This window comes from Anser brachyrhynchus, assembly GCF_964034855.1.
Source record: "Anser brachyrhynchus genome assembly, chromosome: 18".
NCBI classification, from domain to species: domain Eukaryota; kingdom Metazoa; phylum Chordata; class Aves; order Anseriformes; family Anatidae; genus Anser; species Anser brachyrhynchus.
This window is the reverse complement of record NC_137711.1, coordinates 1,005,271-1,020,155: the sequence shown is the minus strand read 5'-3', so window position 1 is coordinate 1,020,155 and position 14,885 is coordinate 1,005,271. Positions and strand designations below refer to the sequence as shown.

The window sequence follows — 14,885 nt, the reverse complement described above, 5'->3', positions numbered from 1 at the left end:
CGTGCCCCCAGACTCCATCTCTCCCCCTTCCCCAATACCAACTTCATTACACTAGGACTGTTTAAACTTTTATTAACTTAACGCTAATTCATCCAGCTGCCTTCACTTTGTTTCCCCCAGGGTGCTGCAAAGTTTGGACTTGTACACAAGGAACAGAAGGCCGCGAACGCCAGCTTTGCTCAATGACCGTTTTATTGTGCAAATCCATGAAACATTCAGAAATGGGAGCCCACAGTAATACTTCAGCAACATAAATGAAACATGGTTAGAGATGTGCTTTAGTCTTTCTTCACCCACATGTGCTATATTAGCTGGCAGGGCATGAAGGCAGATTTTCTCACATTCAACTAAAATTTTCTGAGTCAGTGTCTAATCCTTTTAACGCCCATGTCACTTTTTTTTTTTTTTTAATGAAGTATTATTGACATCTTCTGGCATTCTGTCTTTTTCTGGGAGTAGCTTGTATTATATTGCAGTGCACATAGTATTAGTGAAAATGGTATTTCTTACTGCTAAGGAGCAGCTAAGGAGAAGCTGAAGCCATCTGTAGTCTAGGGGCTCAGGCATCAGGGTAACTGCTCACAGTTTGTATTTCTGGAACTGTTAAATATTTCACTCCGTATCAAATACGTCGGACAAGATTTTCTATGTTTTTTCTGCAAGTACAACTCAACAACATACCCTGTTTGATGGAATTTTCAGATTTCAGCCTAAGTTCACCTGCTTCACAGTGACACTGTGAACTCCCTAAGCCTGCTTTAGGGGAAGACAGCTGGGAAGATGCTCAGACAGCTATTTTTGAAATACATATATATTTATTGCTATGAATATTTGGCACAACTACAAAACCCTTCTACCAGTGCATTCCCTCACTCTAGCTGCAACTTAAAGCACACGCTTTGCTATGTTTGTCCTACATTTCTCTCCATTGAGCTATCTGTAGTTTTTAACATTTCTAGGAACCACCAGTGGACTAACACAGACACACAAAATACCTGGTTAAATCAACAGTGTAATCTGAATTAATCTAATTATTCAAATGCTGAACAGTTCCAAATACCCTTTCAAACCATCACGTTATTCTTGCCGAGATGCTAAGACTTTTCTGTGCAGCCAAACCGAGGCTCATTTCTCTGCGAAATCAGCGAGCAGACCTGCATCTACTTGGCAACTCCCCCACAAAGACTCCAGTTCCTCTCTCACCTGTAATTGGGTTGCTGTATTATGACTTCCCTTTCAGCTAGAATTTCAAGTGTATTTTATTTGCAGTATATTATGACTTTCTTTCAACTGGAATTTCATGCTTGGTTTATATACTATTGCAATATTTCTATTATGGACAAATCATAGTTCTTCCACAGTGTAATTAAGGTACTTTGTTTTTAATATATGTCCTATGTTAGGACATATTTCTAAATACATTATTGGGTCTATCCAAAGGCCATGAATATAACTTGCTGCCAACAGCAGTAATGTATAAACCATAATCCATCACAACAGAGACCAAGATGCTGACAGAGCATCAGGCCTCCTATTTGTACTGCACAACAGACAAAACAACTCTCGAAGTTGCATAGCTCAGCCAGTCAATCAATATATATTAATATTAATACCAGAACCTACAGTACCAGGCACCATACAGATACAATCAGCCCATGCCTGGAAGGGTTTACACCTAAAGCAGGTAAAACAGAGCAAGCCAACCAAGGACAGCCACAGAGGAATGAAGCAGCACGTCAGGGCCTACCGAGCAGGACCAGGTCACAGAGATCAGCTCTCCTGATTCCTAAATGTGATGCCCTTCTTGGTGAAATATAAGGACAGATAATTTGTGGGTCAAATTTTCCCTCAAAAATTAAGCTTTCACTTTTCATCAGTTGTTTAAGTAAAAAGGACAATTAACAAAACAGGCAGCAGTGCTCTCCCAAAGCAATTGCATAGAATGATGATTTAATTGGTCACAATTTTAAAAATTTGTTTTCAAAAGGACTAAAAAGAGAGACACTATTACACCTGTGCAAGACTCTCAAGACATGTGACTTCGGCAAAATTATCAAACAAGCCCAAAGGTAAGCAAAAATAGAGCAAATGGTCCAGATTGAACTTCAGAAGAGGGGCAGGCATAATTATTCATAAGGCAAACTGATGCTTCAGTAAAGCAGAAAAAAACATTTCATAGCTCCTGCCAGTAACGGCGAGAACTGCAAGGCCGGTGCAGAGCACCACGAGGGCAAATTCACTGCTGCTCCTGAGACAAGGAGCGAGATCAGGGCAGCATATGGGAAGTTCAGAAGAGACGGTGTGTTACTGCTTCCAGTGCAACGCTGGCATTGACTTATGACTTTGCTGCAAAACACAGTGCAAAACAATATACTAACACAATGGTAGTTTGCTTCTCCAGTCAGCCTTCTGCTGGGACACAAATCGGGTCTACATGCAGATCCCATTTTTATTCTCAGGAGAGAAACTTGGCAATGCTCTGCGAACACTGCGAATGGAGCAGCAAAGTCCGGGAAGCCAGACTGGCACCCAGAGGATAACGGAAGAGCGGATATATGCAAATATGTGCTGGAGAAGCTACACTTCAAACCACCGTCTAAGCTGCAAGCAATAAAACAAAACCCGAGTCAGGAGCACGTACCCAGTGCGCACAGGATCAGGGTTACAAGGGAGCAGTGAAAGATAGGAGGCACTAACACAAACACCACGCAGAAAGCACAGAAGAGAGGAGGAACTCGATGAGGTGTGGGGAAGCCCCTTAAAGTCTGAAGTCAGGTCCTTGAGGAGCACTGCCTGGCACTCTGCAGAGACGGTATCTGCATTCATTATGCATCCGTAACGCCGAAGGAGAGAACCCTGGAGGCTCTTGTCTGCCTTTTGCAGATCAAACCTGCTGACAACACAGCAGCCAGGACTCACCTCTCTCCCCAAAATATTCAGTCTGACACGGGGGGGGGGGGGGGGTGAGATGGGACACGACAAAATCCCTGGGAGAAGGTCTCCATAAAACAACAACCTGCAGAAAGTTGCTGCATCATCCATGCAGTCTCCCTTTCAAGGCGATCATCAAATCACTCCAAAGTTTCGGTTCTTGTCAACGCCCATCTGGCCAAGTCTCCCCTCCTCCCAGTCACATTATTTAGTTTATCTAAATAACAAAATGGGTTTGGAGGTTTCAGATCTGGAATCCAATAGAAAAGTACTGAATGAAAGGTGACAGGTAAAGTGCAGAGGATTATTTTTAGAAAGTATTTAACTGAGGCCTAAATTAGTTTCTAAATCTGTCTTCTCTGAACGTTCATAATAATGAACTGAGCCACCTCTGAAAAAGTGGAATTTTCTCCTTTCCTGGATTTGATTCAAATGGCACCTTTTTTTTAGGACACTGAAAAAAATGCATCAGGAGATTCTCTGCGCGCTTGATTTTTCCTTTGCTAGTGTTTGGTATTCACAAGGAGGAAAGCCCTGTACATGGGACCTTTCCTGAGTAATTTCTTCTTCCCATAAATCCTAAAAAACAGCAACTATGCCATTATCCCGTGGTATGGTCTGAAGGGCTTTACAAAGGTATTTTCATCTCCATTTCTCACAAGGAGAACTACGAGACGAGAGAAGAATGCCTCTCTAGAATCCACCACGTTACCGCGCAGGTCCGTGAGAGACACAGAATGGGATCCAGGTCTTCTGAGCTCTATTCCTGTGTTTCAGCACCCAGACAGCAACACCAAGTCAAATACTCCATAGGAAACAAGAAATACAGGCTTTTAGTACACTGGCAATAAGCATGACTTATATGCTCATTAGGAACCAGAAACATAGGTTTTTAATATGCTGGCAATAAGCAAACTAAAAATAACTCAGGAAATTGACTGTATTCATTTCAAAATTTCAGCAAAAACATGTCTTGTTCTACTGCGACTGTGAATGCACGGTTCCATGGCTCAAGCTCTGCCCAGTAGAGCTGTAAGATTATCTGAAAGACACCACAGGAACTCTCAGGTTTTCTTCTACTCCTTTCACTCCCAAATTTCCCAGTGCCTCATGCTACGCAATGATAAAACAACTCCCCATATTTATAAGTGGCTGAAATGATTTTCCTCAAAAGTTGGTGATTCAAAGCACTTAAGAACTTCGCCACGTACAAACACACAACACATTCAGCAAGGCTATCCAATTTGCAAAGAAATCCATCCAAAGTCTATCCTACCATCTCCATGTTTTTCAATTATTAAAACAACTTTGTATTACCAGCAAATGCCTCCTCGTTGATTGCTTGCACCTGCAGATGCTACTGGGGCTCTCTGTTACCTTGCCTACATTCCTTAGAGAAAACATTCAACATCATTTAAATTGGTGATGTTGCTATCAGTTTTGTATTGATCGTCATCACTCCATATCTCCTCTACATTTATTTTCTTCCACATTTTTATGGAGGAAACTTATCAAAAGGATTTTGAAACTACAGGCACATTAAGCCCACTCACCTATAGCTGTCATTTTATTAGCCTTTTAGCAAGTTACACAGCTATCATTTTCTCCTACAAGAACTACATTAGCTTGACTCTACCAGTTTGTAGCTAGCCAGATTTTGTACTCTTCTAGCATCAAAGTAAGCATTTAATTAATTTGTTTGATAGCCAAAACCACATTTAAGAGGTTTTCCATAACAGCACCACCTCCATTTATGTTAATCATCTTAAAAGCAACACTGACAGTAGATGAACTCTGCAGTAAAAAAAGATTCTTCTACAACAGAAGGTAAGAATGTTGCCCTTGGACCCCAGCTCTTCCCACTCTTTGCAATTACAGGTGACTGGCTTTGCTTTGTGAAAATAAAGGTAGCAGATGCCCCACTTCCTTTCTGTTTGGAATAAAAGATTATATAGCTGAACTGAAGCTTCCGTATTACAGAATTACATTACAATTATGTATGCACAAAGACATACATTTGGAGGTGGGTATTAACACTGCCACATGCTCTTTCACTTCTGATCCAGTGACTTAATCAGTAAAGCACTGTGTAGATTTAAGTAGTAACAATCTTTCCTGAGCACAGCTCCCGAAATCTCCTTAAGGCATCGGCACTCAGCCTTTGTAGCAAGGCTGTGCAACTTACCACATCGCATGCATGTACGTTGGAGGTAGACGAGGGCTGCTGACCGGGGTACAGTTGTAAGATCTCATAATTCTTTCTGCCAAGAGAAAGTTACGAAATAAACTGGCCACAAGCAGGTCTTGCCGGAAGAGCTTCTGGAAAAGGTCTGTCAAGAGATTGCATGAATTACTACATACACATCTGTTTAACTTGAGTGCTCTAGGTAATAAGTAAAAATCATTTCAATGATAAAAACATGTTAATATTTTATTCCAGTACAAATTCGGCCACTTGTGCTCCAGAAGAATGAATTCAGAGCAGAACAGGTGGAGAAAAACGGGATGAAGTTACTCATGCTAAAGACAGACTGTCTTACCAGCAAAGAGGGAAAAAACAACAATGTTATGCATGATACTAACAAAAGCTGGAAGAAAATAGATTGCTCTTTCCAAATACAGTAAGAAAATTATTCAAGGTAAAGGAATCATGTTAGCACTGGAAAGTCTTTTCCTGTTTCTATTCATCATGTTACCAAAATTCTTCTGATAGAGAAGAATGAATACAAAGAATTTAACTAGCCTTAAGATCACATCTGATCTGCTCTTTCAATATCAGGCTTTAATTTTCTCCTTATTTCAGTGTCTCATTTATCTAATTCTTCATCCTACTTTGAATAAGTAACGATCACTGCTGATGAAAACTTGATTCACCTGCCTGAGTCCTACCTCTAGGCAAGACGTTCCACGCAATGGTGTCTGTGATGGCTGTGAAGATCCAGTTCAGCTCTCCCAGGGGAGTTCTCCTGTCATTCAGTCTTCCAGGAATCCTACGGGGGAGGAGAGGAAGGGAGGGATAAGCAGGTTTCCTTTTTTTTTTTTTTGTTTAAATATACATACCTTTTGTTTGTTTGTTTGTTTTAATACACATACACACACACACACCTCTAAGCTTCAGTCAAGGCACACGGAAGACCATATTCCAGAACTTTAATTCTCCTAGTGCCAAAAGGTTCCCCCCCCCAACCTTTTACCACTTAACAGGTTTCCTGAAGCGAGATGCTGCAACAAATGAAATCTTTATCTACTTCTTTCATAGAGCACCTATTTAATGTGATCAAGTAGGTAACAGCAGTATCATAATCAAAACAGTTAAAGCAAGAATTAATGTTGCTAGACAAACTGTCCTTTTTCAAAATATATTACGTACAAAGTGGCTTGTAAGATTAATTACTAGACCTGGGGGGCACGTTTGCTGTTTCCTACAAAGGCACAGAGTTTGCCACCCTGTACGCTCCTTGAAAACTTGACATTGTGAATTTAGCTAGGGATTCACTGCATGGCCATCAGTGCTGTACACAGATGCACAAGTAGTATCTTGATTAAAGGGTTGTTAAGCATAAAGTTATTAAGCATAATCAGCGGCTTTTCAGTTCAAATGGGAGACATTATCTGCAGCTAAGACCTTTCTGATGTACACCTTGGCATTCACAGAGATCAGTCAACTGAATGCCAGTTCCTTAACTGAATTTAAGGTTAACATAACGCTTCACAGAAAGGTGCCAGCAAAAGGCACGTTCTTTGTGAGCTCTGTAAACAGGCATCACTGAGCTGTGAGTGAAAAAGATGCCGTTGACAAGCGCCTCCTAATGAAGAAAGCAAAATGCTGCTTGAATGCTGCATTCTGGAGCCCTCCCACAGCAAAGCCACAGCAGAAACCAAGGCAGCACATTTTACCCTCATGCTGGCTATGTGCAAGACTTGGTCCCTGTTTAGAGAAAACTATTTACTTAGCCCAGGTTTCAGTGTAGTGCTACTCTAAATGCTGTGCATAGTCACTATAATTTAATCACTTGTGTCATGGCAGTACCTGCATGTCTAAAAAATATAAGAAAATAATGTTTCTTTCTACTGTGCTCTATTTTTCTTTTCCTCCTGAAGAGGATGAATTCCTTCTCCTAGAAGAGTCAGAGGACTGTTCGCGCAGCGTGCGAGGGAAGCAAGCAGCAGGCACTGTCGGCGCTGCCGCCAGCTGCTCCGTCACCACGGGACCGTGCGGCCTTCCTCCATCTGGTCAGCGTGCCTGTCGGCCCAGGCTGCAAATAGGGAGTGCAGTGTCAACGCTAAAAATACCAAATTCTTGTCAGCAGTACATATCTGGAGTCTATTTGTGGTGCAGTAAGGTACTAAAAATGCTGAGGAATCCAATGGCTAATTGTATTAAATATTTTTAAAGTAGAAAAAAGTGGCACTAATCAATACCCGGGATGGCAGCTTTCCAAACAGCGATCTACTCTTGTCCCTGCAAACACATAGGACATTCACTGAAAGTGAGCAAGGTGGGTTTTTTTTGTTCTTTCGTGTTTTTTTTTTTTTTTAAGATTTTATGCAATAAAAAATAACTCAAATCCTGCGAAAAGCTGAAATATTCATACAGTTCTTAAAGCAAAAGCAGAGGACCAGCTACTGATTCCACAGGGATAAAAGAGCTGCATATTGCGTGAACATCTAATAAATAATTACTTTTAAGTACACTCCCTTAAAGCCAGAGGCTGATTATAACATACACAAGAAGTACTGGGCTGAGATAACATTTTGGTGTGTCACAGTGAAGACCTTTCCTGTGACTGTACTGGCTAACGGCCCTTCACTCTTCAGAAACGTACCAAAACAATTCCTTCAAGCACGTGGATTATATGTGAATATGTACGTACCTATTTCGGCTATAAGATGACTTGCATTTAAAAGAAGATCCTAAGAAAACCTAGTTCAGCTGTTAACCTCTCTTCCAAAATCTCTGGCGTCAGTGCACGCCAAGCAGCATGTTGTGATGGACAAGACAGAGCAGCGGAGGAGAGCTGATTTTGCCTGGTATTGCTGAGACTGATACTAGAATGCTGTGCCCAGCAGTCATGTTTTGGCATTCATTTAAAATGGGACATACAAAATATATCAGGTGCAGGAAACGCTAAAAAAAAACCCCACGACATTAAATTGATGTCACACTGAGAAATTTAAGGTCATTCCTACACCAAGGAACAACTTGAACACTGTGGATGAACACCCACAAGAGGGAAAAATCCTGCTGCTAACAAATACTTTACACTAGCAGATGAAGAAAGAAGAGCGTTTAACTGGTAAAAGAAAGGGGAGCAACTGACCCTTTGTTTTTCAAAGGTTTAAGGTATACATAATTCAGAGGAGCATCAGCTATTTCGGCCCTGCTGAGGGGCAGCCAGGTAAATTCTGTAGCCTGAGACACGCAGAAGGGCAGAGCAGATAACGCGACCGTTCCCGCTGGGTTTAACATTTCTTACTCCGAGCGTCAATACACCGGAGACAGCAGCCTGACAGGAGCACGTTCAGTGCAGGCAGAGCAGCACGCCCCTCTTCTGCAGCATCCCGGCGACACACGACAGAAACTGAAGAGGTTTAGCCTGCGGTCCACGGAGAGACAGATTTTAATCTGAAAGCTTTTCGCAGTAGCCAAAATTAGCCGCTCACTTGTCAGTACGAACTGACGACACGGTACGGCACTGCCTAGGCATGCTTCACGTCCAAAGGAGAGAAAGACACCGGTCTGGTCTGGCACTTGTGAGGTTCTTTGCTTTTGTAGACTGAAAAAAGTCACTCAAATTTATTTCATCCAGGCGCTGAACTCCCACTGTCTTTGCTCATCCATAACAAGAGGCCCAAAGGAACTACAGGACCAACGCTCATTGTGTGATCTAAGAGACCAGACAAAAAAATCTACCGTGACTCAAAATCAACACACGCACAAGGTTACTTAAAGGAAGAAAAGTGGCCGTGAACTTCAGCATCTCGCAGCTTCTGGCTCCATCCCGAGCAACTTTCTCAGGTGTGCTTTCTAATGCTTTTTTGCTTCTCACAAGAAGTTTTTATATATTAAAAATATCAAGACAATCTATATGAAGAGCAAGTGCTTTGTCTGTGGTAAATTGGTCTGATATGTATGGCGGCGTTATTTCCCATGCAGCACATTCCCTGGCATAAAGACAGTTTCTGAAACAGCTAGAAGTTAACATATTATAAAAAAAAAATCCTGTCTGTCCTGATATCAGAGGAAAAATACACATCTCTGAACCAGTGTTTGTTAACTGATTCCCCCAGAGCAAGCAGAGGGAACACAAGGCCACACAACTGCTCTTATGAGGTTTTCACACAAATATTTGCATTGCAGAACACCCTCTGCAGCAAAATAACAGCATTTCCTAAGTTGGAATTTTATTAACCACAAACCAAAGCACTCCTTGTTGAGACTTCCTAGCAAGCCAAATGCTGAGCTTAAACCTTTCGATGGCCACTTTCAAGCCAGTTTTCAGTGGAAATAGAAACTGCGTTTTCATGGTGGAGTTCAAATCTTTACACCAGATGGAGAGTTCTGCTTTCAGTTCATAATAGATTATCTTTATTAAATGCAAATTGTGCATCGATACTTATCTTACTGATCATGCTAAGCAGAAATGACAGGCTGAGAGCCAAAGTTGCTTCTAGCAGCCCAGTCTTAGAAAGTCCTTGCGACTAGAATAGTCTGCTTTCTTAGGGAACAAGGTATGCTTCTTATTTTTGCACTGAAAGGATTAAAATGACTACCTATTAGTATAGCATAGGTTTTATTTGGGATTTTAAAATGCATTTGGTATTTTTGCACTATGCAACTGTGCTTTCTAAGACTGGCTGCAAGATTTGTAGAAAATACAGCTAGCTACTAGGGACTGCAGTCAAGAAGCAGAAATTAACAGGATGTCATTTGCATATCTTATGTGGCATCAGGTGAGTTCATTTTCTCTCTGCTCTCATATATATTCAGGAAGATACTGATTTGGTACCTGGTTCCAGTAGTGTGAAGATAAATGCTGTTCAGTGCTTTAAAAACCTATGCATTAGGTGTTAATGGTGAGGGTAGAGAGAGTGAGGAATAACACAAGAATGAAAGGCAATACATTTCAATAACTGCACAAAACCCTACCAGAGCTTTCAGATTTTGGATGGGAACTAGAAAGCAGCCATTAGAAGGAAATTGGCAGCACTGCTGTTCTCTGTGCTGCACACAGGAATCAATTAAAGTTGGAACAGTCAGCACTATAAATCGGCAGATGAAAATAAATACAATGTGTTTTCTGTTCCTAGACTGGACTACTCAAACTCTCACCCCAGAAACTAGAGGACAGCCTGTACTACTCAGATGAAAAATTGAATGATTGAAGGAGGGATTTTAACACAGTGCTATTCAATGACAGTAGATCTTGATCATCTTTGAGCATTACAAATTTAAACTTCCAAGGATCACGGAAGAATGATTCTTAACTCTCAGGCTGCAAATATACTCTAATGGTAGGACAATGAATCAGCTGACCATCGGTTGAACACATCAGATGAATTCCGTCTCCCTGCACTGAAGCTCTGAGGTTTCCCACGCGTTAGGAGAGCTCCAGCACAGCATATTAAAAAACCCCACCACATATACTAGAAGATCACAAGAGAGAAATACAGCAATCTATCTGTTTCTGTACCATAGTTATAAGGAATTATTTGAAATTATTATTATTATTATTTAATCATCAGCTATACTTCTCCTAAAGAGCAGAGGTCACTTTACTACGGTTGTTTTAAGTTCCACTATAAAGATGCCATTTTTCAGACGAATTATGTCTGGGGGACTAAGTATATATCCCTTGCACAATGAACTCTTTTGAACTTGTCCTATGATTCTAAACTAAAGCTTCTTTTAATTTCTATTTGGACATGCATCTACACAGCCAGAAAGTTGCAAAGGTCCACAAGTTGCAAAGGTCCACAAAGTATTTCCCCCTGTTATGTCTCGGTACCACTTCTCCTGGTGCCTTTCACATTATGGTTTGACAATCACCAGAGAGCCTTTGACAGTAAGGACAAAGCAGGCTTCATTTGTAAAATCTATTTTTGAGGGAGAGTAAGAAAAGGAAAAAAGGGCAGGCTGTCTCAGCTGCTGGCTTCAATTTAACATCTCTGGACTCTCAATTGCTTCTTCCATCAACTTCCTGACAGACGCCTTTACAAAGACCTAAATCACTGCAGTCTATTGTGAAAAGTGAAGACTACAAAATGTCAGGGTCACTAAAGAGCTTGTGCTAGGTGTAACATCACTGTCCTTGTCAGAAATTTAGCAAAATCCCATGAATCACTTTAATTACAGGGGAAGCATTTACTTCAAAGGATGCCAGATTTTCCCTGTGGATGGGCTCCATCATTACCTCCATTTTTGTAATGTAATACATATAACGTTGAGATACGCAATACGATACTTGGACTTCAGAAAACAAAATGCATCTGCATTGATTTGTACCTGCAGACATTCACCATAATTTATTTTGGGAAAAAAATTGTAAGTAGATTTCAGTTTTCATTCTTTCAGGAAAAAAAAGGGGAGACTGTATCATAGAGAATTGTAAAACAATAACGCACGCGGCATATGTGCTTTGGCAATCTCTTGAACTGGCATGAACTGCTTAGAAACGATCAACAGAGCTACTGTGCTCAAAGACACGTTCTCGTCACAAATAACACAAATGGCACAGGCGTGCTGGGATTGGGCGCCCGAAACCTTGGCAAACTACTTGAGAAAGACAAAACATTTGAGCTTCTGAAATCATTTGTTTGAGAGGGCTGCAAGGCTTTGTACACTACTTTTCAATCCCGTCATCTTTCCGTATAAAGATATGAAAGAGGTGTTGCCATGAAAACCATCCTGTTGAGTGTGATCTTCAGTTTGTATACACAATAGACTTTGCCTACACTAGAGACTGATAGCCTGTAACAATGGTGATAAAATTAAATACTCCATTTCAATAAAACCAGATTTATTAAAGAACAGAAACTTTTTGGAATAACATCTTCAAAAGCAAAGTTCTCCCTGAACTCATGTACTAACAAGCCGCATATGACAGACAGGTAGCGTGGCACACTATCCCTGTTACGCTGTGACTAAACAGTACTTAGCAAAACACATTCTGAAATACGCACTCTAATGCCTTGCACTGAATTTTCCAGAAGAAAATAAAAGTGGCTGAAAGCTGCCTAAATTCGATCCAAAGGCAAACTAAGAATTAGATTTCAAAGTATAAATCAAGTAATAATCAAATCACATTAAAAAAAATCAACTTTATTAAATCAATATTAAAAAACAGGTTGCAGTATTTCAGAATTTGGACTGTCGCATGGTTAATTAAATAATTCTAATTTCAAATTGCACATCAACTGGGATCACCTGGAAAAATATGATAGTAACCAGCTGCACTCCATCACCTGCCCTCAATTTACCATTCTGAAGGCAACTGATTAGTTAAGTTCTGAGGGCATGCACAGAAGATATTTGTTATATTACAGCAAAATTTCTGCATTTTTCTCCAATTACATTATTTTTGCTGTTGATATTTTGGGATTTTGTTTTTCCGACATCATCTTTAAATTGGCTCCTACTCAACAATCACCCATCGATACTCGATAGACACTAAAACATCACTAATGTTTAGTTCATGGCAGCCCGTAATACCTAAATTAATTTTACTCTCAAATTTATTATTTCTAGTGATTTTTATAAATGGATTTTCTGTTGGTGAGTGACAGCCCCAAGATGGGCTCTCTGCTTTCAGAGCAGGCAACAGCATGTGCTGCAGCAAGGCAAGTTTCTCCCGCGCTGCTCCTGCCTGCGTGACTCAGAGCTGACATTCACACCAGGTCCTTTGTAACAAAACCCTGACAGCAAGGGACAACATTTCCCTCCCTTCGCCAAGTACCAAATGGGCCTGGGGAAAAAATCCTGGGAAAGCAATATACTATGCTGCTCTCACTCTTGTGAGAATGTGATTTCATGGGAGAGCGCCTGATGCAGCAATATAGATTAACGTGTTCTCGTACACCCCGATCCTTGGTACCCAGCTTCATATCCCCACCCTACACCAAGTTATACCACTCCCTAGGATATTTCCAAAAAAAAATTAAAGGCAGAACAGAGCACCAGTTCCTTTCACTAAGGAGCCACGCAGTAAGTTATGCTGAGACAGCTGACAAGACAACTTGCCATGGAGCAGAAAAGACCAACCCAGCCCGTAGGCATGCCTGACATCAGTGCTGCCACAGGAGACGGTCCCTTGAAGTGGCAGCCACAGCTTCCTAAATTCTTAGCACTCCACCAACATAATTTTCCTTCTTTTTTTCTTTACATTTTATTGCCTGGCTCCAGCAAAGACCTTTATTTCTAAATTAGGGATTGTTTTGGCTTCACCTCAGCAGAACTGTAATATAAATGCACATCAGGATACACCACATATTTATTCATCAGGATGCTGGTTTAGCCTAGATAATTAGAAATTTGGGCCGTTCAAAGAAGGTGCAGACTAATTTCATCTCAAAGTCTGCAGCCTAATTAGAATATAAGCTCTTTCCCCAGTTTTAAAGAGAACTAAACTATAAATTACAATATACACACAGGCAATCCAGGAGGTATTTTAGGCCTATCTTGGGATGACAATAAAAAAACATGCTTTCTACAACTGGTAATACGCAGCAGATTATGATGAGGAGGTTTAAATATCTGATAACCCCACAGGAACCTATTTCCAGCAGTCTTTCCATGAGGACAGCCTTTAAAGCTTTGGACTTGGTGATTTTGAAGGTCTATTCCAACCTAGACCATTCTGTGATCCTACAGAATCCATGGGTGCTGTGTATAATCAACAAGAATCCCGAATATTTTTTTTCAGTAGCCTATTATTTAAAGAGCTTTTAACCCTCAGCAGTACATCAAATGTTCTGAGAAGCTGATTCCTGAGCTACCTGGCTCAGACTTTCCCTGACCCTTGCCATATGTTCTTTGATTAGATACATTCTTGTAGCGATGCATTAATTATAATCAACACAATACAGCCATTGTTCTAGAACACAGTTATTCAGTGACCTGAGGCGACCTCAATCTGCACTGATAAGGAGCCCACTGGTTCAGGAGGAACTTCTGCTTACCCGTGGTGTCCCACAGCCAGAGCTGCCCAAAACAACGTCCCCTTCACTCTGCCCGTTTAAGCAACGGTCAGGGAACCACACACCTTTCTACCATTAAATCACTTTTAACTTCAGGCCCATTTTATCCTTCCCACACCACAAGACCCCGTTAGCATTCCTGTGAGTACGCAGGCAAAGCAAGCCCTCGGATTTCCTTCCTGCTTCTCATCTCCTTGACAGACAGTCAAACAAAAGCCACCGCATTTTCACTCATGGCTTTCAGAGAAAATCCAGTGGTGGACCCTTTCCTAGACCGACACACAGCTGGAAACTGCTCTAACACTTTGATAGCTGCGGTGGGCAATGCCAACTTTATTTTTCACGGAACAATCAGAAAACAAAACAGATGCATAGAAATATATCAACATGTCACCCAGCTTTTGGAGCATTACAGGACGCCTGTATTTCCAGATTCATTTATGCTCTAGAGGATTATGTAAACACCTCTCATCTTTTCATTCTGCCAGTTGCATAATGTAACTTGGAGGAAAGCACCAAGCAGTAGAGACTTTTATGCCCCACACAGACTGCACAAGTTCGAGGGCTGCACTGAACACTTTGGAAGCACGGAACAACTGAGGGGTAAGCCGTGATGAGCTAACAGTGACAATCAGAAAGAACCTGAAAACTCAGCACAGCCCCAAGATACGAGGCATACTGAGAATGCACAACAGCTCCAACGAAATAAATTAATTCGTTTAGTTGTTTACAGAAATTTCTGACTTTCGTGCATTGTC

The 14,885-nt window shown here is 41.1% G+C and overlaps 1 protein-coding gene across 2 annotated transcripts in view; it reads right to left on the bottom strand.

Moving 5' to 3' along the window:
• The window catches only part of RPTOR (regulatory associated protein of MTOR complex 1), a 145,874-nt gene that overhangs the window by 72,344 nt on the left and 58,645 nt on the right, over positions 1-14,885 (bottom strand). For both annotated transcript variants that reach the window (XM_080560980.1, XM_080560981.1), the window contains exons 8-9: positions 5,821-5,921; positions 5,117-5,261 (exon numbers count right to left, since the gene is read on the bottom strand). In XM_080560980.1, the coding sequence (XP_080417106.1) occupies positions 5,117-5,261; positions 5,821-5,921 (246 nt within the window). The remainder of the gene's footprint in view (positions 1-5,116; positions 5,262-5,820; positions 5,922-14,885) is intronic.